Raw genomic sequence first — 23248 nt, 5'->3', positions numbered from 1 at the left:
TTAATATAATGTAATGCATGTCAGTCGGCTGCATATTAGCCATTTGTATGTGCTCTAGCTGTCTTGGCCTAATCTACCAGACGAGTAGACTCCTTATTATACTGCCTGTGGTAAACAATAGCATGGCTTAGTCTTAATCACCCAGCCGGAAGACTAATGGGAAGTCTATGGAGGGATGGATTTTATTAGCATTGCAATAAAAATCTGCTTAGTGTGGTGTTTGAGCAGGGGAAAGTCATCCAAAACGTAACATGACTGACAACAATGGCAGCCTCCAGGTCTGCAGATAGAGGAAGTTTATAGGAACAAAATGAGCTAAAAAACAGGTTTTTGTCTGTGCGAACCTACATCGCTCTATACAGCACTGCAGTTTATGCTCAAGGAGGAAAATGTTTGATTTTCCGTAGGACTTTCCCTTTAATGTTGTCTTTGGCTTCTCTCAGAAGAGGCATTCTTTGCATTGTATGGTCCCCCTGGCAGTGAAAGACCGAGACAATTTAACTAGCAAAAACTTGCACAGATCTTAGAACAATGAAGCATGTCTCGCAGAGATTACACACAGCTAGACCTACCCCAGAGGATTATGTGGCTGGAAATGCAATACCACCCAAGTCTACCCAGCCACAAAACCACAACTTACACAGAGTACACTCCCGGTAAACAGTCAGCGACGTCATTTAGAGTAAGTCAGGATATGCACAAGACCAAAGCAACTGCACATGTTATAAAAAAAACACCACATCTCCTTCCATGATCGCGGCTGGATTTATCAGTTATTATTTCCACATTTCCAGTCCTAATATATAATAGTTTGCATAAATACCACTAAAATAGATTGACAGATCTACACGTATGAAATGACATTGTTTATATGTATTTATTATAATTATATATTATATATATATATATATATATATATTATGATGATGGTACATACCTTGCAGCCAGTCCCGAAAGTAATGCAACCACATTTTGGGAAGCTGTTTGTCACCCTCCATCAAGACGTACTTTACATCGGCAAAACTGCTGTGAAGCTCATAAAGCAGTCTCTGCGCACGGGGGTAGTCTGCTTTCTGCGTCACCACGTACATGTTATAAAATGAGAAGTATTTGAACTGTGCCGCGATAAAGTCGTATTCTCTGGTCTCTCGGGGTACGATGTCCGTCAGATCCAGGCCATCTCGCACGCGAGTGGTGCCGTAGAGGCTGAGGCCAAGCAAAGCCACGAAAAAAAATATTACAGCAACCTGTGGATAGGAAAGAACACAACTGATTATACTTCGGGCTAACATACATGGGTGCTTCCCTTCACATTTCTATAATAATCTTTTCAAGGAGGGGAGAATATGGCAATTTAAAAAAAAATATTGGTTGCCAAAGGCGTCTACAGAAATCATGATGTACGCATAGAACAACAAACCATTGGATATAAGTGGGTAACTTAAAAGGTGTCGGGGGAAATAAAGGCAACATTAAGTGGCTTGTTTAAATGATAAATAAAAAAGGGCTTAAAAGGCACACTGTGAATTTACCTTGGTTTTTGGTTTTAACAGGAAAGGGGCGTAATGCTTCTCTGCAAATGTAGAAAGCGTCCATTTCGTGCAAGGCGGTTCAATACAGTGCAATCCGGCTTCTGAGAACTGAGAAAGCAGGTCCCGGGTGGAACTCGTACTTTCAGGGACCGGCGGGTTCGCTTCGTGGGGGGCAGGAATGGCTGGCTGTACAGAAATTTCAGAACGCGGCTCTGCTGTGGTGTAATACGACTGTGTCCGTGGGTCGTACTCTGTCCGAAGCTGTACGGTTGACTGCATGGTGATTTGGGTTTCATGGGCAAAGCTGTGGCTGCTGTACGGTGGAGGGGGGCTGTAGTGTGTGCTTTCAGTATTATCAGCATACGCTTGGGGTTCAATCTGAATCACTCTGCTGACACAGGGGCTGGAAGACAAAACAAATACACCTGTTAGCATGCAGGTCACTTCAGCCTCAAACACAGTTTTTATAGTAAAATGTAGATAAAAAAAACCTCAAAAAAAATAAAAACAAACCAGATTTTAACCCAAAGCCACTCTGCCTCATTTTAAAGCTGGTATATAAACTCAATATCACGGCCGAATATCTGCCTGACTTTTCACTGGGTAACAATAATAATGACCGATACTCAATTTACCAGCAATCTACTCGCACAATGCTGGAGACTTTGATGCAAATGTGCAGATACTAGGACAGAGCCGCCTAAATGGCTCATGGAGGAAGGAACATTTAAACTAAACAAGGATAACAAGTCATTGTTCTATTGGCACTTTGATCGTTGTAGCCTTTTACATTACATACAAGCCAACAGATGCAGGACTTATGGATGGGAATGCATAAGCAGAACAGGAGGAAGTCAAAAAAAGTAGGAACGATTCAGCTGACCTTAGCCATAACAATGAACGCATTTCTCATGGGCAAAACATTCTATATGACCTATATGGCCTACATAGGAGAAAACACAAGCAATGCAACTTTGGAGCAAAGTATGTTAAGCTGTATTGATCAGATTTGTGTTATCTTTTAAATGTCTTGAAATCCATTTTCTGACATATTCTTGGGAGGGACAGAGCAAGAAGACACTAGGGAAATGTACCTGCTGAAACAGCAAAAGATATCAAGCCTGCGGTCTCTCCTTCGGTAGAGGTCCATGCTGAGAATTGCAGGGAATATCAAGAGCACCATTGCAAAGTTAAACACCACAACGACAGCAGCCTAGAGAATGAGATGGACGAAGATTGATAAGGTTACAGGAGGAGAATTTGATGGCAGATAATCATTCGGCCCATCTAGTTTTTTTCCCCCTGTAGCAAACACCTCAAACCCTATTTGGTCTACAGTCTTGTCTTACATTCTTACATGTTTTTTCTGCTTATCCCAAGCATGCGAAATGTATATATTTCTAGATCTACCGTATAAGGTAGGAGTTCATTGAGCATTGATGTGTAAAGCACTCCATATTGCCTATAACTGAAAAAGTGAATGCATACCCAATCAGTGCAGACTAATAACAAACAAATAAAGCGTGTTCAGCTAAAATTTACAAACACTCTGATAGACAGTATGGTAGATACATAGAACCATATGAGTTCATTCCGGTACTAGAGTCCTTTTAAGGTATATGTTTCTGTATGAAACTAGCAGCTGTTTTATAATGTACTTGTGCTCTTTGTGATTTTTACAACCGAGATCAGTTTGTTTTTTTTTACTGTGGGAAATCCATGTTCGGGAAGAACGAGCTCGGGTTGCTTCTGCAGAAATATCTGCTAAGATCCGCCAGACTATACAAGACCTCTGCATATTTGGAAATAATTTCGCTCTGCGAGCTTTCAGTGTTCCACTGTTTGAAATTGTGGAGTCTGCTGCCTGTAACTGATGTCAGTAGAAGAATGGGAAGTCTGTGCTAGAGTTAACCAGGGAAAATCTAACAAGCCAGCTCAGATGGAGGCCCGCCCAAGGTATGTGTATTTTCTTTGCCATTCCTGGCAGACCACACAGAGAGAGTGTGGGTGAACTCCATAGCTTGAGGTGATGAGCAGAGGAGGAGGCCTGTCAGCCAGAGATCCACATTACACAGCTGTCCATCTGCACTGCCCCCTCCAGACCACTCTGGAGCAAAGCCTCCTCCTGTCCACTACAAGACCTCGGCTCTTAACCCTTAATTATTCAAACCGTGCGTTAGGAGCTGGCAGGGCTGCTCTAGGTTTTGGGGCCCTAAGTAAAAAGACCTATTGTGGCCCCATCTTTAACACAAGTCATAAAAAAATAATGGTGTATAAACTAAGGGACACAATATTAATGTGTTTTACAGTAATACACATTTGCGTGGAATCTGTTGTAGGTCTCTCCCCTTTACCCTGTAAAGGGCCCCAGCTCTTTAATCTGTTTATATGATAACACCACAAAGGCTGTGCTAATTGAAGATATTAAATGAAAAAGGTACTGTGGGGCAGAGGCTGTAAAACTGAGAAAAATGCATAAAAATGTACTGTTATTCTTTTAAAAATAAAAAGATGCTAAGATGCAGTATGCTTGGTGTCTGGCACCGACAGATTCTAAACGGCTGCTAAAGACCTGTCCTAACCTTATTCTAAGTACGAGTAAACCTTTACTTGATGGTCATCCATAATTAGGCAATCAATATAGCTTTAATTAAACTAATACATGTATTCCTGAATGAGTGATAAATATAACGCTTATGGGTTTTGTACATGTTATTTCTTGTTATTATGTTAATATTTGTTTCTTTAGGTCAGCAATGAACCATAGAAAAAATATTAACATTATAACAAAAAAATAACATTTACTAAACTCATTAGGGAAGAGTATCTCATTTTGGAATAGGAGTGCAATAAACCATTTCAATATGATAGAAACCAGGCAGAATAGCAGCTTCTGTTTGCCCCTTACTTGTAAAGAGAATGCCCGAAGTGCTGGGATTGGTATCAGAGCAGCCATGAAGAACGCTGTCACGTTGCTGATGGAGGTCAGGGCCACACTTGCTCCTGTTCGTTTCAAACATTCACCGGTCCTGTCCTGGTAAAAGAGAGAACCCACATATCCCATCATATAGCAGATTACACATAACAGGTGCTCTATCCATAGAAATACAGGCCGAAATTACCATGAAACTGAAGCCCTGCCATGTATAGTGAATATGCCTTATCCATGTCATTACACTTTGTAATTACACAATGGAACAGGTGTAGTTATTTTTTGTCCTCTCCTTTTATTTTTGTTGTTCTAGTTTTCCTGTTTTTCCCACGCCAAATGGTTTAAGGACACTCCTAATAACACTTTTTTTCCTATGAGATGTACTCCCTGTCCTGATGGATCTTCAAGCTCTTCTCCACAAAGGCCAAATGTTCTACAGTGTGAGATATCATAAGGATGAGGCATTCAGAGTTCATACACTCGCTACCATTCACAGATTGAGAGACAAAGGTGTATATTAAAACAATGTGCCTTCAAGAAAAATACCATTGTGAACAAAATACATTTTTTAGTTGAGACTGTTGTAATTACCTCAAACGGAATCCTTTTATTTTGGCCAGTCTCACTAAACGCATGTGCCAATAGAAAGACATCGTCAACACCAACCCCGAGAGCAAGGAAAGGCAGAACCTGTTGGAAACAATGTAGACAGTCACCACAGGTCACGCTCTTTGGTTATCTAAGGTGCACACTTCCAATTATTTACTGGCACTGCTTCTCTATAGTATATCATATACCCGGGGGGGTCTACAAACGAGGCAGAAAGAAATACCTGAGTTGTTGCAGCGTTGAACGAAATTCCAATCAATGAACACAGGCCCAATCCTGCAGCTACTGAAAGTGCAACCAACAAGACTCCAGCCAGCCCCACGGCACCCTGGGACTTGGCACAGTCCCACCTGAGCATGGTTAAGCAGGCATAGGCAAGCTGCAAATGGGACAGTAGGGAAAAACAAAAAGCGATCTGAATTAGGATGCACCTGATTACCCTCGTCCCCCAAACATGTTTAGATTTATCCCACCCAGCCATCAACTATCAGATGATTTAACTCACCATAAGTAGATAGCCACTTGCGACTCGGATAACGCTCACATCAGAGAAAGATTTCAAAATGTCGTCCAGTGTAGTCGTGGTAAAGGGAAGAACGTTCTGGGTGGAGTTTTGTGGGATGCTTTTATGTACGACCTTACAAAAGAATTCAAAATAAACATTGTAATACGTAACAGAGACACCTCAAAACGCGAGAAATGCGTTATTATGTAATACATTGTTTGAATAACATGTTCTTTGTTGCCAGATACTGGCGAGTGATTTAAGGTGTCTGAAAGTAATGGGGTTAAAAGCAGGAACGGTGTGTTTAATGAAAGATTTGTTGCGCAGTATCAATTCCGCGGCACATAGCATGTCACCATTCATCCAAAGTATGCTAACTCTGCAGTGGTCTTACACAGAACATTGCCTAGAAGAGGTGAATAAACTCAGGGGATGCCTTTGTATTTAATTGGATGGCTGATTCACAGAGGTCACATGCAACTCAGCAGAGGTCACTGCCTGGGAAACAAAAAGGGCAAAAAATGTCACATGACCTCACCAATGGGACTGCAGCTGCGAACAGATTCTAGGGCTCACTAATGTGTTCCAGACACCTTGACTTGCAAGTCTCACTTGTAATTCTGTCTTGGCTCTCCTATGTTTTGCCTACACCCCACTGTAGGAAATGTCACCTTGGCAAAGTACTTCAACAAATGTAAGAAAATAAAATTCTGCTGTTCCATTAGAAAGAAAAAAAAGCTCAATCTATCTTTCTTTTAAACAGTACACTTATATGTCAAATATATGTTAAGTTTACCACGTTCCATCAAAGGAAAGCCTATTAACAGAAGAACTCTACATTTCTATTATGCAATTAGAAGAGCTAAGATGCGGCATTGAAGAAAAAAAAAAAAGACATTCAGATACGAAAATAAAATAATAAAAATAAAATAAAAATTGGCATTAATATTCAGTAAAGCATCATGGTAAAATGTCCATTATTGTCCATCTTATTTTTTGTAAATGTTACATGTGAACATGAAATATTCATCAAACATGTAAGTAAGATCGTGTGAATGCACTGCTGTGTCGGAACAGTGTGAAGGTCACTTGTGGTGGCAAGAATTAAGAGAAGATAAGCCCACCTCAAGTCTAGCAGACCATGTATGAGATTCTTAACCTACTTAAAGTGACCCACTGCTAGGCATACCCAAGCATAAGTCATATACAATCTGTCTGGCATACCTGAACATAAGTCCTCTGCCAGGCTTCCAAGATGGCTGCGGCTTTGTCTTCGTTCCAATTTATGTGGGAAACCTCATCATATCCCTTGAAGTGCTCATACATTTGTTTAGGAGTCATTAGTTGAAACATGGTTTGCAATGCTTGGGCACTGCAAAAAAAACAAAAACAAATTAAACAAATGGTTTGAAACAAATATTACTTAAATAGTCTTTCCAATGTTAATATTTTATCATAAAAAATGGAAGGTGGTTGTTGTACAAAAAATATTTCAAGCATATTTTTTTCTGTGCTATAAGCAATAATTTGTCTGCAGAGATACTTTTGTCTTTCTTTAGAGATATACCAGACTAAACTCTTGACACGCTGCAGGAATCTGTAATGTACACAAAGTGTATATATTGCTTAAACAGAAATGTATGCGTCCCTATACTAAGCCATCACACGATGCACGGTACATTGCGACCATATACCGTAGTTAATAAAGCGTATCACGCAATTCAAGTTCATTAAAAGTGCATCATGATGGAAAAACTAAACTATGATGGAATGTCTAGCTAAAATAGTAAGTGATTTTTATAAAGATGAACATTGTTCTATCAACATGTCGATAGACAAAATTTGCTTGCAGGAGCCAGCAAGCAAATTGATTTCCTAGAAGCAGAGATTTCGCAGAGATCTTATATGTGGTGCCTTGTTGATTACAAGTTTACTTAGAATTAATAGTAGTTGGGAATTTATCTCTGTCATCTTCTAAAGGAAGGTGAGAATTCATGTTTTATTGACCTTAGTGTGTTGAATGCAGCCCAGAGACCCAACTGTGGTGATAATAGATCAAGCCACACCTAAGTGTAAAGGTTCCATGATCAGGGAAGAGACTGAGATAAATAAGATATGCATCTACAGCCCCATTAGGAGGTCCCTAGCATCAAAAGCATTCCAGATGCACCAAGGACTTAATGGTATTAGTTCTGTTGTTACACTTTCTCTGACACACACAGGCGGTATACCACAGGCCATTTGCAAAACGGAGGCGTTATCAAAATACGGTCTACAAACATATCTGAAAACCTGGCACTTTGATAGATTAAGGAAGAGCCACAAACACATGCACATCATTAACATGTTCATGAAAGCGTGCTAAATTTAAGGACCTTTTCATCGCAATATATCAATGGAAAATAAATGTCCTATTCATGATTTTAATTGAGCAGCTGTTTGGCAAGTTTCGACTGGAAAACACTTGTGAGCGTAACAGATTATGTTACGTTGTAATCAATTGAATGCACTGTAGCCACAGTGGCCTGGAACATATTTTCCAGGTACCTACACGGCAGCTGATGAAGAATCCACATTATAATATTGCAGCACAATTACCTGACAAGTTTTCCACTTGTATTCTTAACCGTACCACCAATGATGAGCTCTTCCTGCCAATGCATATACTTTTTTGAAAGGCCGTAGCATCCACCACTTAAGACAAGGGCAATATCTAGAGGCTAAAGGATATATATGGGGAGAAACATATTATGAGATTATAATGTTAATCAAACACAATGTAACGCAAGACCACAACATCTAAAAAAAACCCTAAACAAACAGGTTGTGTATGTGTTTTTTTACTCACTTTGGTTGAATTTTTATTGGGTGCGGAGGTTGGACAGTCCGAATCTAATGGGTTCAGGCAGGGGCGATCCAAGTAACCGTGACCCACCTCTGCCTTGTTTAACATCTCCTCCCAACTGTCTACTTGAAACTTTCCTCTCTTTAGCTCCTCCAGCAAGTCCATGGGGTCAAAATTTGTCCATTGCAAAGGTGGTTTACCTCTAGAAAGTAAAATCAGAGTAAGCACAAAAAACGTACAAAGGAAATAAACCTAGCATATCCTGCACCTAAATAAGAACAGAGACTAGAGTCAGAGTCTGCTGTCAACCTCTCTCCTTTTTGAGGCATCAAAGGGGTCAACTAATAGGAGCACTAGAATTCCTGGTTGTCTTATTTTGTGGTTCAGTCATTGTTGCCATTCTCTCAACTAAAAACCCTAGGAACACTACACTTATCCATCCATAACGGTACACTGTCAAGCAGAGGATGCCCATAGCAAATCACTTTTTTTTTTCCTTCAAAAACAAGCAAATGAAAACAGGGGCAATTACGCAGACACTAACTCACAAGTTCAAATAAGACACAATTTATTCAGAAATGTTTGCACATGCCAGCTACACAAAACAATTAACTAAAGAACTATGAAATTAGAAAGTTGCTCAACTGTAAGATTCCCAAGATGGAAAGTGCAATGTGTGTGTCACAATAACACTAAACTAACTAAAGAAAAGCATCCCAGTATGTTCTGGTTCATCAATGCTTTCAATTATATAAGCATGTTCCCAAGCTAGCCTAGTAAAAGGTTCCCACTAGATATTTGGCATCCAAACAGCAGGAGTCTCTTAAAGGCAACTCAATCTTGTGTGTCATCCCCTATTTCGCCGTTAGTACTTGGTTTGGTTGGATTTTAATCTCTGAACAATAAAATATGTGATTCTACCAAGAACAATGTATGTAGTTGAGAAGAACAAAACAACCTTTTGGTTATTAGTTACTATTATTTAAAAATCTAGTATACTTACGGAAGATAGGCCATTCCAGACTGGAGTTTTGCACCTTCCCAAAAGCAATCCAAAGGTGTGATGATCAAACAGGGATATAAAGATTCTATAATCTAGGAAACACATCACAGACAGCTGTAAATTTATGAATTTTTTAAAAATGTATTTATTATTAAAAAAAAAAAAAAAGTCTTACCTGGCTCATGTAACCGGCTTCAGTAATAAGTTCTCCTGATTTAAAGCATAATTTTTCCAGCTTCCAATGTCTAAAATTTATGAAAATATTAAATAATTGTAAATATATATATAAAAAAGAACATAAAAATTATATGGAAAAAATAAAAATCCTAATCATGCAACAAATCCTTTTTATTATAAAATCTTATATATCGTATATTTTGCTTACTTTAAAGAAATATAAAAATGTACTATCTCTTAGACAAAATAGATGAGAAAGACTAAAACTTGACATTACAATACATTAAGAGACCAATAGGGAGACCAACGGGTATTTGGCAATGCATATTTTAACTCAGAACACTCCATGAGTTAGTTTTATTCAAAGAATACAAATGTTTTTTCCATTTGTAGGTTTCACATATCTTAAATAAACAGGTGATTTCAATAGAATTTCTATGGGTAATTTCTCTGAAAGTCAGTCAAGGTAGTCATAGGTGGCTTTTGAAAGGCACAAACAAAATATATCTTGTCAATAATATTTCTAATGAAGGTAATAAGAAAATAATAAGAAAATAAAGAAAATAACGGATTGTCTGAAGATTTGACATTTACTTGTTGTACATGTGGACTTGCACCTTGGTGGCTTCAAGTGCTGAGTGGAGATGTTGCTTCAGAGCTTCAGCTGTAAGAACATTGGCACCATGTTCTAGAGGAGTCTGGATCATAAGTTGCGGATTAAACATAGCTTCCTCTCCGATCTTCTGACGTGTGTAATTTAATTCTCGGCTTACTCGTCCCCCAACTAATAAGCAAAATACATTTTAGGTTAGTATTTCAGTGTATACAAACACTACTTAATTGTGAAGGTTTCTTGCAATTCATAGCACAAATATAGACTTAAAGCTTGTGTTGGAGCACCACACTAAATATATATTTAACAAAAAAAAAGGAAAAAAAGGTTTAATTTCACTTGGCGTTTTTCCATCCCCCCTCTCCAATATAAGACTTCCATATGGAGAAACTAAATCACTTGAGGAAGGTTTTCCTTGCAGAGCAGACTGAAATTTTCTTGTACAATTTCTTGCACTTGTATAAACAGTCTGGCCCTATAGCACATTTCACGATCAATGGTTTTCACGTACAGACTCCCACCAAAAACAAAGATGGACAAAAAAAGGAAAGGAAAGGAAAGAAAAAAAACAATTGGCAGCTTGAAAGTCATTTTCCTTTACACCAACATTACAAAAGTTAGGCTTGACGAGAAATTAAAATAAAGATACCCGAAAGACTTATTTGTCTACACATAATGTTAGCAAGATGAAATGGTATGGCCCAATCCCCAGCAAACTATTCTACAAGTAGCTATTCAAAGAGAAGCATCATTACATTTTCAAGAATCGCAGATATAGTTACTAAAGGCATATGACATCAAACCATTGTATAGTATACATCATCAGCGTCACAGTCAGCCAAGGAAACATAAAATAAGACACATCCCATCCAAGTTGGACGACGAGGGGCAGCAGACATTTATCTGGCCATTAACACTATGAAAAGATTAAAGTAACAGTAACACATGAATATTTACATCTAAAAACTATAGTGACTCACGAAAAATGTGTTACTTTACTACTGCTCTTTCTTTGAATTTACAGCCAAAAGGAGTGGCTGCATTTGCTGGTAGAAAAAAAAAAAACTAAAAGCAGGGAATATCTGGGACATTACAGCTCAGGTGCAATTATGGACAGGGCTTGGTACTTCTACGAGTACTAACTAAGCTTGTATTGAACTTTAGCAGAATGGCTTACATGGTTTGGCAAGTTAAATCCCTAAGTGTTTTGGCATTACTTAAGCAATACAACCACAGTAAAAGTCCTTTTGTAAGCTCACGCCAAAATTATACACATAAAGTTCTAAATTAACTGTTAGGTTGGGTTTGGTGAATAGACAAATGATGAATTTGTTTTAGGGCCATCATTAGTGATGTCACTAGCTGGCATTGCATTCAAAATAGGCTTACGGTCAACAATAACCTTATGGAACCAATAATGTGTTTTTTTTAATCCACCACAGACATTTTCACCAAGAATTTAAATAGCAAAGTACTTAAATATACATTCTTTGTTGATGAGGCTGTATGAGACATTGTTCTGTCCTTTACAAAAGATGTACATGAAGCATTCATAGTAGTCAACATTCTAACCCTGACATTCTTCTTAATTAGCTTAAAGGAGAAAAAGAAGAAACACTTAACTAAAACAAACACTCCTCCTAACATTGCATTTCAAAGTATTTCCAAACATGTGTGTCATTGTTTTGAGACCGACAGAAGTTAAGATTTTATACAATATTATTGTTTGGTGGAAGAGGTTTTTCTTCTACCTCATTTCTTCATGCAGTAGTCTTCTACTTTATAGGTGCTGTTCCACCTGCTGAATTTAGCATTTTTCACATAATACAAGTGTACAGCTGAACAGCCAGATCCATCCCAATAAAAAGTACAAACAAAAAATGTCCCCTCATTAATTCCCCCCCCCTGGCGTATTCTACACCTGCGTACTTGCAAGCAGGATGGGCATTTGGTCAAACACATCTTCTGCAAGCCCAGAAGCTGGTAGGACACGGAATGAGACAAATGCATACGAAATGTATGAGCCTACAAAAATATGTGACTTACAACATGAAATTCTAAAAAAGAAAAAGATGGTTGGCAGGACAATTATCTGGATTGTGCGTGAGGATTCACTGCCAGATGATTTTATGCCATCGCCGAAAGAACTTCCCAACTGGAAGCTTTATAGTAAAACAGAACTGCTCCCGGTGTTAAGAACAGTGCTCCCCCAGCCTGAAACTGCTGCCAGTGATAGATCTCCACATCTCCTTATTTCCAACATTCCCACCAAAACACAAAGTTGGATGTGTCATAAATTCTTAACGGACCGCACTGCAGGTACAAGAAACCCTTGTCGGCCAAGGCTAAAACCACCCTACACTTTTGGAACGACTCCCCTCTCCTCCTCTTCAGTTATGAAGTTGCGTTCCACACAATCATTTCATACACACACACACACAAGCATTTTCTGCCACAAGCATGCAGATACGATCTAGATAGTAAATTTAACGTAGTAGTAGTAGGCAAGAAACACATTGAAACAGTTGACGTAAAGGAAATGTAATACGAAAAAAAATCAGTTATTAGGCCAGGTAATCGACCCATGCAAGAACTAAAAACAAACTCAGAACCCATACCCCTTTCTTGGTCTATTTAAAGCGTTGTATAACGTTAACCCTGCTTCTCTTCTCTCTACTTGTATAAGGCTGACATCACTCCATGGCTCTGAGCATTATTCCCCCCCGACTCTCTTTTCATTGGCTTCCTACTTGAAGCCACATGGGGCAGGACACAAAGAAGAACCCAGCTTCACAGCCTGTGAGGAAGATCACGCTGCCCTGATTTATACCAAAAGCACTGTTCCCTCTGCATCTGTGCGGAGAAACACAGTGCGATGGGGGCCACTTTCATGATTTCTGTTGCGATCAGGATTAGCTGGATTAAGACTTGATTCATAAGGACCCCCTGCGGCCATGAGGAAGTTTCATCACAAGGTCAGTGTGGTGTGAACTATATTCTGTCAACACCACCACTACGAGCAGATTAGGAAAAAAAAATAAAAAATGAAATATTTGACACAAAATCATTACAAAGTTTAAAAAAAAATAAAAAATCAACAGGTCTACCTTTCAACATGACTTCAAGAAAATGATTTGTATTTAATGTGCAGAATACGTACAAATCAGTAAAGGTCATTTTTAATTTATAAAGAATGTTGTGGTTTAGAAACATGGGGATTCTGTACAGAAATCGAGACATAAAAACCACGGAGGGACGTTTTGGCTGCGGTTCCAAATTCAGTTAGACAGCCCCAAAACGGTGTGACACTGACAAGTTCCCATTACATCTAAACCTGTCACTTTAGACCGGCTTCATCGTGCGCCTTTAACATACGGCTGGTGCAAACCAGGCCGCGGAAAGAAAAATAAGTCGCACAAATATATAAAGAATTGTACGATAACACACGTATTCTCCACCAGTGTTAGAAATAAGGCACACAAAACAAAGTGTGACACGTTGAAGATTTGATGCAAAACAGAAACAATTTCCCCTGTATTGCGTAGGACTGTGCTGCTCAAATCAAAGCCTTATCTGTTCTGTTTCGCTCGTTTCTCTCTCCTTCTCTCTCTTCTGATGCCGCATTCACCAAAAAAGAGAATAGGGTGTAAGCAAAGGAGACTTTGACCTGCAGCTGTAACACAATACTTTCGCACAGCCCTGTCGAACTCTGACATAAATTTTACACCGCAGCTGGCATTTACACATTTAACATTACCATATGTATAGCCTACTCTGTGCTAATTATGCTAATCACCTGTCTAACTCTCTGCCACAAAAAATGGTTGCATTTAGCAGTCCACTGCCTACCAATGCAGCTTACTGTGTGGCTGAAATGTACATTCAGACGGGCCTGAATGGCAAGATTTTTCCACGTTGCTGGCTTCATTCAGGCCACAGAAAAATGTATTCAAGTCAACTGGTTTCGGGCCGCAACAAAAGTTACGATAGAGAAGCGAGTGTGTTCGTGCCCTGACACTCTTAGGCTGCTCGCAAGCAAAATGATAAATCAATTGGTGTGGGAAGCAAAAAAGGAAAAAAAAAAAATCAGATTTTTTAAAAAGAATCCATGGAAAAACTCCACAAAATTTTGATATTATATGTGCAGACAGACAAATGGCCATATTAACGTTGCACAGTTCCAAACGCGGCGCAGTCTCCATAGCAATCGATGGAATGTTCTACTGAGTGCACCAGAATCCCCTCTTTATAGAATCTGGCCCAATGTCCAAGGAAAAAAATCTTTTCAACTTTCTGAAAGGAAGCTTAGCCCTGATCACTACACACAAGCAAGTACTGCATCACTAACAGAGTAGGTTACCATAGGACACTTCTATTGTTGAAGCCGTGGTGTTCAGCAGGTCTCAGCAGAAGATCCCAACGCCTGGGCCAAGTGGGGCAAGTGGCCTTAAGCACCGCAAGGGGAGAGATTGGTTTGTGTTGCCTGGTGGCAATGCCTCTACATCTTCCACTTATGGAAGCAGATGTGAGATCTGAACGGCACGAGACCGCTTAAGGTACCCCACGATCCCGAGTAGTAAAGTAAAAAATCCAGAACTAATATAAGAGCCACACTTTTATGGAAGACATGTTTCAGTTTGACTACAGCAACAGGGAATGCAGCAACTTTTCTGTGGTCTGCACAGTTTGCCGATTAGTTGTCTTTAAAGCCAAGTTCCGCTGCTGGAGAGGCATTTCTGAACACAAACAAAAATGGAGGTGACGAAAATCGGCACTGGATATTTCATAGGACATGTTGAACACACACACCTCCCTTATCTTCCTTTCCACACTAAGCCCTGCGACCTCCTGCAAAAGTCCGACTCTTGTTTGAGTCTTAACATTCCTTAATTTCCTTCCCAGCTGTTCCCATATATTAGCCCAATACGGATAGCAGCTAGCAATAAACATGAGCTACAACGGTACTCCAGCTGCTGTGGACTTCTGCTCCCGTTGGCTGGCTAAGCATGAACAGAGTTGGAGGTCATATGAAGTGCCAAAGGTTACGTATGCCATAGGTATCAAACGGCAAAATATGTACTTTGAAACAAAATAAGCACTTTGTAAATATAGGCAGAAGTATTCAATGCGGGGCAATCAGCAAGGGCATCCTATTGGTTTCCATGGTGACAACTTCTTTAGCACAATGTGTATATTTGTGTCTTTAGGCTACCTTAGTCTAATAATTACCATATATAAACACACAAGGATACACTTTGTGCGGTATTCATCCGTAATCCACACACGCACATATACATTTTGCCCACACATCCTTCTGCGTTATCGGTGAGCCAAGATACACAATTATATCCAAGCCATATTTTGCAATCCACCATCTCGGTTTCAGATGCGTGATTCTGCCAGCCCCAAAATATTAATTCATCTGTACTCCCATACTGTAGCACAAAAAAAAGCCAACACCGCAGCCAAAACACAAATAACACTACAACTACTGTGCTGTGAGCAGAGGCATTTTTCCCCTCCTCTCCCTCCCTCCTAGAGGGGGGGGGGAATGGACCACCCTGTTCTTATGGCAGAGAGCACTGTTTACATTGCAGTCTTTGACTGTGTAATACTTCTGGCATTTTGGTTAGGATTCCTGAGCTGGGGGCCAAAAAAACCTTAAGCAATGAATTCAAGAGGCAAAAAAACACAAAACACCTAAGCGATGCACGCTTTAGTTCGTTACACATTATCACGTATATATGTGTGTACTTATTCAACTGGAATCTTCATTAACAAAGAAGCGGCGGCTGATGCATTGATAAAGGCATATGGTAGTGCTGAATGAGCCCATTAAGTATGGTTTGCAACAGAGTAGGAGACAATTTTAACCATTTAAATGCCAGGGAGGAAGCCACATGTCCTTCCAGGAAAGGGTCAACGGGAACAAGGCCAGCACAGCATAACACCCCCCCCCCTGTTAGAACCCCAAGGAAATTATCCCAGGAAATATCACATTGCTCACAATAGCAGAATAATAAATTGCAAGCTTCAGCTCATTATATGCGTGTCACACGCTGCATTCTTATTGCAAGTTTTTTTTCTTTTTTAAGAAGAAGGGTCGCAAAGAACACCAGTCCACCTGAAGCCCCCCAACCTCTTCATGAACTTCTCAACTCTGTTTAATACAAAGAGTGATTTATGATTGATTTGGGGATTTGTTCGGTTATCAAAATAATACATTTTCACATATAAACTTCATATAGTGACCCAAAACAATGATAAACCAAGATCATCCCAGGTCACTTGGGGAAAAAGAAATTGTTTTGTTTGAACATAAAATTGTGAAATAAATAAAAGGTGGTGATGATTCACAAATCACTTCCCGCTTGTATTAAGCTGTAGACTGTAAGCTTTTATATTTGGGCTCTGTTTTACTGTTCCCTTATGTAAAGCTATATCACCAATATATACAATATAAACAATATATGGCCATATAGTGTGACGGGACCCCCAATACTTATGACAAGTCAGGTTCTTAATCGAGATTGGTTAGTTTGCATCTTTTGTGGATGCAAATCTACGAGGTCAGAGAAGGGCCAGCTTTCAAAGGGAAGCCCAAATTAAATATAAACATGGCTTTGTGGAAACCAGACGAATCACCCTCAGCTTTGCCTCAGCTAGGCATCAGACATAGAGCATAATCTAAACAAACTGATCAGTTGAGATACATACATCTGGAAATCTTCATCTTTTCATTGTGGCCTAAAATGTCGAGTTAAAAACATAAAGTGCCATATTTACGAGTAACTGCTTGGGTGGAACAGTCAATGGGTGAGTATGTTATCAAGGATTACTGTGACTATATGCAATGCTGCGCCTGCATCTTAATGGATTAAACAAAAACTATAGGCCAACATACACATAGTTTACGACTATACAGAATAATAAGTCATTTTACAGAATTACGTGTGAATTAATGTGCAACGATGGTGTTTTATGATCAGAGCGGGATTTAAAGTGACCTTACTCATCTACTATGTCCCCATTGAATATGTAAATAAAGGTTCACACATGGACCCTAATAAATCACCTTAAAGTGTTAGTAACATTTTATGTTGAGAAGGTAACTTGTCCTTAAGAAGTTATAAGGAGTTTTTACGGGCAGCTTGTCCTTAAGAAGTTTTTGCCATGAGCTGGACGTGACAGTTGCTGGTCAACAAATTTTGATACCATGATTGGTACAGAGGATCTTCACTAGATCTCCTCCACGTTTGTGAAGCTGATTGGTTGAGATGTGCACTGACATTAGCATCCGTATGCAGCCCATCATATGCCAGTCGGACAGCTACAGAAAATTATTGTTCTGGCTCCTTGAGGGACATACAATGTCACCTGTTAAACAAGCATCTAGGATCATTTGATTTGAGAGCTGTAGTATAGGCTGTGATCACTGATGTATTAGTAGTAGTAGATGCCACCCTAGTACTCGCCAAACATAGTACCAAGTCATCCATATACTCAAATATTAATAATCCATAAAAGATTTACCAAGCATTAGATATTATATAAGTCACTTTATTGCTTAATTTTATGCTACACGATGATTAAATGTAATCACTTTTCCATGAAAGCCCACCTTTATGAATTACTAGGGAGTGCAGACTAATCCAAACTGTTACCCTTTAACTTCATACGGAAGATTCCAAACTTCACAGGAATTAGAACCGAATGTTTGAGATCTGTCCTGATATTATTTGGAATCTGGGGTGCATTCTACCAAATTTCCTCACAATAAAGACTCTATTAGGGCCAATTGTTATGTAGCTTCCAGCGCTAGTGAAGAACTGACACATGTATCTCACCAACCATAACACTACTTGTGAGAACAGCAATGTTTAGGTTGACTTAGTAGTCATTAAACCTTGGTCCATTTTGGGCATCAGAAGGAAGAGGGTTTTCCTTGACTGAACTGTTTGTAGAACATTTTCTCAGCATAATATCTCAGCAACTGAATAACCATTTGGCAAGGATAAACCCTTAAAGCACTATAGTTTACAGATCTGGTGGGATAAACAACCGGCTTAGTCATTTAGACGCAATCACCCAGGAAGGGATACCCTTCAATCCTGGCCAGATAGGGGTATCTGAGGACAGACTGTAGAGGCTATGACGCATAAAGGTTTGCAGCTGAGTATTTTTTTTTTTTTATTACAGTTATTCAGCCTTTGAATACATTTAGCAATAGAATGCTTTGGAATCAGCGACATAAAATCTACATAAGAAATAAGTGGAAAGTACTAATTGTTTAAGGTTCTCAGGCGGGAAAGGACCATAGAAACACAGAACAGATATGCAGATTATGCTACCGTTTAGAAGGTTCACAAGACAAGAAAATGTTATATTATCCTTATGGTCTTATTTGTTCTAGACCGAGTCCTGTGCATGATGAGGATCATTCAATATTTTGAAAGAACCTCTTTGTTTAGTATGTCTGAGGAGTCAGTGTCCTGATATCCCCCTAAGTGAAGATACACACATTGCCACCCATGGAGTGCGCCTTCTGGAGCAGGAGTGCGACATAATAATTGGCCAGTTCACAATGGAATAAAAAAGGCCACACGAAAAAGGTAACACGTGGAGATAAATAATTTGTTCTTATAGCGTGATTTTTTAGTTAGAGAACAAAACACTAAACATAGCTAAATGGCTGTCTATGGTTTCAGGAGTCCAAGGATAAAAAAAAGGTATCCCTCTCAGACAAGGACTTTAGTTTTCTCAATAAATGCTGCAGAAGACACCTTTGGGGACCAATGGTTTTACCATTGATACTTTTTATTGAATGGCCGTAAGCAAAAGAAACCATATAATGTCCTTAAATAGCCTGGAGAATATGGTGTATTCACCTTAACCATCATACCAAAATTTTCACTAATCTAACAACTAAAAAATAAACTTGCTACAGACCTAAGCTGGCAGTTCCAAGGCACCGGCAGTCCCCCTGGTACCAAATTGAGGGGCAGTTCCCCCTCTCGGGAGACCAAGTCCCCTGGTGTCCAGCTGCACATCTTTGATCTCCCCACTTCGCCTGCTTAGACTTTGCCCGCTCAATACAGCCTCCATAGAGTTCATTAAAAGGCGATATGTGCCATTAAGACAGGACGTGCCGAGATATGATGTCATATGCCAGCGCTCCATTTCTTCAAGGTGGCAACGCGTTTTATTGTATTTGGGATGCCGACTATTGATATTAACAGGATTTCTCGCTTGTAATGTTTCTAAGATGTTCTTCTAAAATCTTATATTATCCTAACTTCATTGTTAGCATTTACTAATAAAAGAGACAAAACACTGTTACACAAATGCAATCACCACATGCCTAATTAAAAACCAAATTGTGGTATTTGCATATAAAGTTTTTCAGGAAAAGTTTTAAAGTTACCATCAGAAACTAGTAGGGTGTTCCTGTTGAATGTCCCAGGAGGTTGCTGGCAGCAGGTCTCACATGGCTAGGAGGGCCACTAGGGGAAGCTTGCCCAGGGCCCGTTTAATATTATAGGTGGCCCAGGGTCCCACCTGGAAAGCTAGGGCTCAAATGTTTATACTTATTTATTGTAAACGCTATGAAAGGGCACCCCACTTCGTAAAACTACCAGTGTGACCCAAGGTTAAAGCCACTACACGTCACAGCTATGTCGTTAATAATAAAAAAATATTTGCATTTAAAAGATTTAGATTCCATGGCAAATGATAAAAAAATATACAGGGAAAAAAAGATGTAAAGTGAAAAGAAATTTTTATAAATCACAAATTCCTTTCCAGACTTCTTATGTTGAGAAGTAATCATTTAATGAATAATCTCACTAAACAAGCCACCTCCCAAAAGCAGCATTAATCTACTCTCCAAACATGTGTTCTGGCCTATGCTTTGCTTCTCCTCTCTCTCTTTCGCACCCCCACCCTCCTCATTTTACCTTGAGACATATGCTCCGCACTCCCTCCCCCCTAGAAGTTAAAACTTGAAAGTCTTCCAAACCCGGACCACACACAGGGCTCTGCGTGCTGCAGTGTGCAAGTTCTCCTGCTAGAGGCCTACACGGCCAGCAAAGGAAAAATCACACACACGCACCACAAAACACACAACGTGTTAACACACGTCTTAACACATATCACCTTGTAAGCAAAGCCTTTATCAAAGATTACACAGAACTGTTGTTAAACTGTCACCGGCATCAAAAAAATAAGATTAACAATGATATCCAGAAGGCATTTATGTAGATATTAGGACCTGCCCCAATGAAAGCATATCTTGCTCTACTTTCATACTAGTCCATTGAACCCGATAAAACGTGGCTCAAACCACGCACCGTCCATACCATTACATTTGTTTATATAGCGCCAGCAGATGCCGTAGCGCTTTACAAGCAATCCAGGTGGTTGGATACATTTTAAAATCACAAACTATAACAAACTGGTACAAAAGTTACAATCTAATCACCCGAAAGTGAGGTGGTCCAGCTGCACGCCGCCACTCGGTGTTCAGCCATCAGGAAACCAATAGAGCTCATGTCTATGTTATGGCAAGCTAAACGTGGACCGTTCGGCAGAAACAGTCCATTGGTTACCATGGCAACTGCTGTACGTTTGCACCAGAATGTTCTCCATAAAGGCTCTCCAAGTTCCTGGTGGACTGCAACCACCACTATGATGCATCGAAGATGACATCATCAAACACCATCATAAGATGCGCAGATTTTAAGGACGGACGGACAGACAGACAGACAAAACAAAAGATTTCTTACCTTCTACCCAAAGCTCTTCAACATTGGTCTCTAGATTCGCAGCTCTTAATCCCACAGCGAAAGCACCAAATATCAAGAGGCCCACCACCAAAAACTTTCCGCAGTTTTTTTGTATGTAACAACCAAGTTTAAATAATAGTCTTTGAAACATAGCTCTGAGCCACAATGGAGCTTTTCTGCCCGTAGCCTTCCCCTGAAAGAGAGAATACGTGGTTTAGAAGACGCTGCGGACTGTCACAGACCGGTGGGAAAAAAGAATAAAAAGTTAAAAATATTAATGTGAGCTGATCAGGTGACGTTACTCCAAAATTCTACTGTCTACTACACCAGGTCATTCATAGCCACCTGTGATCCATCTACGCTCATGTCACGCACCTCCGACACTCACACTGGGTATATATATATATATATATATATATATATATATATATATATACACACACTCATATAGCGGCTAAAGGATCACTAGATCCAGTTGCGAGGGAGACGGTGAAAAGGTCAGTAAGAGGTGGAATGTACACTGATGGGGAATTCATTTAATGTTTTGTCTTTGCTACAAATTAGCTTCATTAAAAAGGCTTATACTCCAAAAACACATATAATCATTCGGGGTGACAAACTAACCATCACTAAAAGCCAAGTGTAAAAGGTATTGGCCCAGCAGCATCCTACGACTCTGTATTATACTCACAGGGTACCGCGCACCGAGTTACTTGTGTCACGCAAACATAGACTGTGGCGGCAGATAAGAACCATTCGGCTCATCTATTCTGTCCCGTTACTCCTGATGTGAAGACTCCTTGGTCTCCTTGGATTCAGGATAGCTTTATTCCTCTACCCTTTCTGATGGGAGGCTGTTCCACTTATCTACCACCCTGGCGGTAAAGAAAAACTTCCTAACATTCCATGATCAGGGCAGTGTGTGCAAACAGAGCGGCTGTGTAGTAGTGCAATCCACGTGGTGAAGTTATGAGTAATTCCCATAGTGTTTGCAGACAGTGCTGTGAATGATCAGAGCCTTCAGACATTATTTGTGATGGGGAGAGGGCAGCCACACGGTCCTCTAGCCTCTCTCTCTACCCAATTCACACCCTGTGGCAGTTACCCTGAGAGCCTTTACAATAGGACCTGTGTGCTGGCATAGTGGGGGGGGGGCAAATAACCTCTCCCCAACCTGTGGCCCCCACCCCAGATCCACAGCCAGCTAGAGAAAGGGTCCTCCTGTGCAGCATAACAATCACCCCAGGTGTCAATTTGTTTACAACTTTCACTTTTCTTACTTTCCAAGCCGCTGGGGGCATTAATCAACGACTCCCACCGACACCAGTGGGAGCGGGGCCAGGAAAATACACCATTTAAACCCCCCAAAATCTGCCTGGCAGCCATTCAGACGTAGAATAATAAAAAAAAAGGGCATATAAAGGGGGGGGGGGGGGCGTAATACAAACACCGCAGCAGCGGCGACCGAAAAGCCAGCTGTGTGTGCAGTGAGGACACGGCACAGAGTGGAAGCGGGGACATCACGCCGCATCCACGGCAGCGCCACCGACTGCCACCAGGTCCTGAGAATACGGGAGACAAATAACACGTGCGAGTGCACATCGGGCTACACAAATAAAGCCCACGACTCCCATCACCCTGACCGTCGGTAGTACTGGCGTTTAACCCGTTTAGGACGTGCGAAAGACGACTTTGCAGCAGCTAATAGGGTGCTTCTTTACGGTAGGTACCCGATCATGAATGCACTCACCTCCGAGATCTGCTGCAGAGCGAAATCCGCATCGCAGTAGCTCGGCCGCTGAAGGTAGTCCAGGTCAGGCGGTACTACGACTCTGCAGTGCGGGTCTCCCTGGCTTCTACCCCTTCTTCTGATCGCCCTCGGCCGGGCAGCCGGCTCCCCGCTGCCCCGCGGCTCAGTAGCGGAGGCAGCCGAGGCCATGATGTGGCCGGTTTGGGCAGTGATGGGGGGAAGCCCGGGGATTGCACACCGTGTTACCCCCGAGGCTTAGCTGGTGCAGGGAGGCGAGGATCGTGGTCGGGGGAGAAAAGGGGCGCAGGCGGTAGGTTCTTCTTCCTTGGCTGGCACAGCACTTCGCGTAGGGCTCTTCTTCATGCTGCTCCAGGCGAGGAGCTGGAGGGCGGCGAGTCAAACTTTGCGCCTTCCATCCCCACATTTCGCGATCCGGAGGTCTCTGCAGCTTCGCACATTCAGAAACTGTTTGTTTATGTGGGAGAGCCGGGGTGGGGG

The 23248-nt window shown here is 40.7% G+C and overlaps 1 protein-coding gene across 1 annotated transcript in view; it reads right to left on the bottom strand.

Annotated features, from left to right (window-relative positions):
- LOC149300544 (protein patched homolog 1.S-like) overlaps positions 1–22939 on the bottom strand; it is a 35371-nt gene extending 12432 nt beyond the window's left edge. The window contains exons 1-15 of the mRNA XM_089485061.1: positions 22751–22939; positions 21001–21193; positions 10198–10387; positions 9602–9671; positions 9427–9518; positions 8427–8625; positions 8177–8298; positions 6803–6950; positions 5579–5710; positions 5297–5452; positions 5056–5154; positions 4441–4566; positions 2627–2745; positions 1533–1935; positions 938–1247 (exon numbers count right to left, since the gene is read on the bottom strand). Coding sequence (XP_089341187.1) covers positions 938–1247; positions 1533–1935; positions 2627–2745; positions 4441–4566; positions 5056–5154; positions 5297–5452; positions 5579–5710; positions 6803–6950; positions 8177–8298; positions 8427–8625; positions 9427–9518; positions 9602–9671; positions 10198–10387; positions 21001–21193; positions 22751–22939 — 2548 coding nt within the window. The remainder of the gene's footprint in view (positions 1–937; positions 1248–1532; positions 1936–2626; positions 2746–4440; positions 4567–5055; positions 5155–5296; positions 5453–5578; positions 5711–6802; positions 6951–8176; positions 8299–8426; positions 8626–9426; positions 9519–9601; positions 9672–10197; positions 10388–21000; positions 21194–22750) is intronic.
- Positions 22940–23248: the final 309 nt, after the last annotated feature.

Source organism: Sceloporus occidentalis, unplaced genomic scaffold (assembly GCF_023333645.1).
Source record: "Sceloporus occidentalis isolate IW3139 unplaced genomic scaffold, rSceOcc1.0.p SCAF_24, whole genome shotgun sequence".
In the NCBI taxonomy this organism is placed as follows: domain Eukaryota; kingdom Metazoa; phylum Chordata; class Lepidosauria; order Squamata; family Phrynosomatidae; genus Sceloporus; species Sceloporus occidentalis.
The sequence above is the reverse complement of the archived record's forward strand: the minus strand, read 5'-3'. Positions and strand labels throughout refer to the sequence as shown.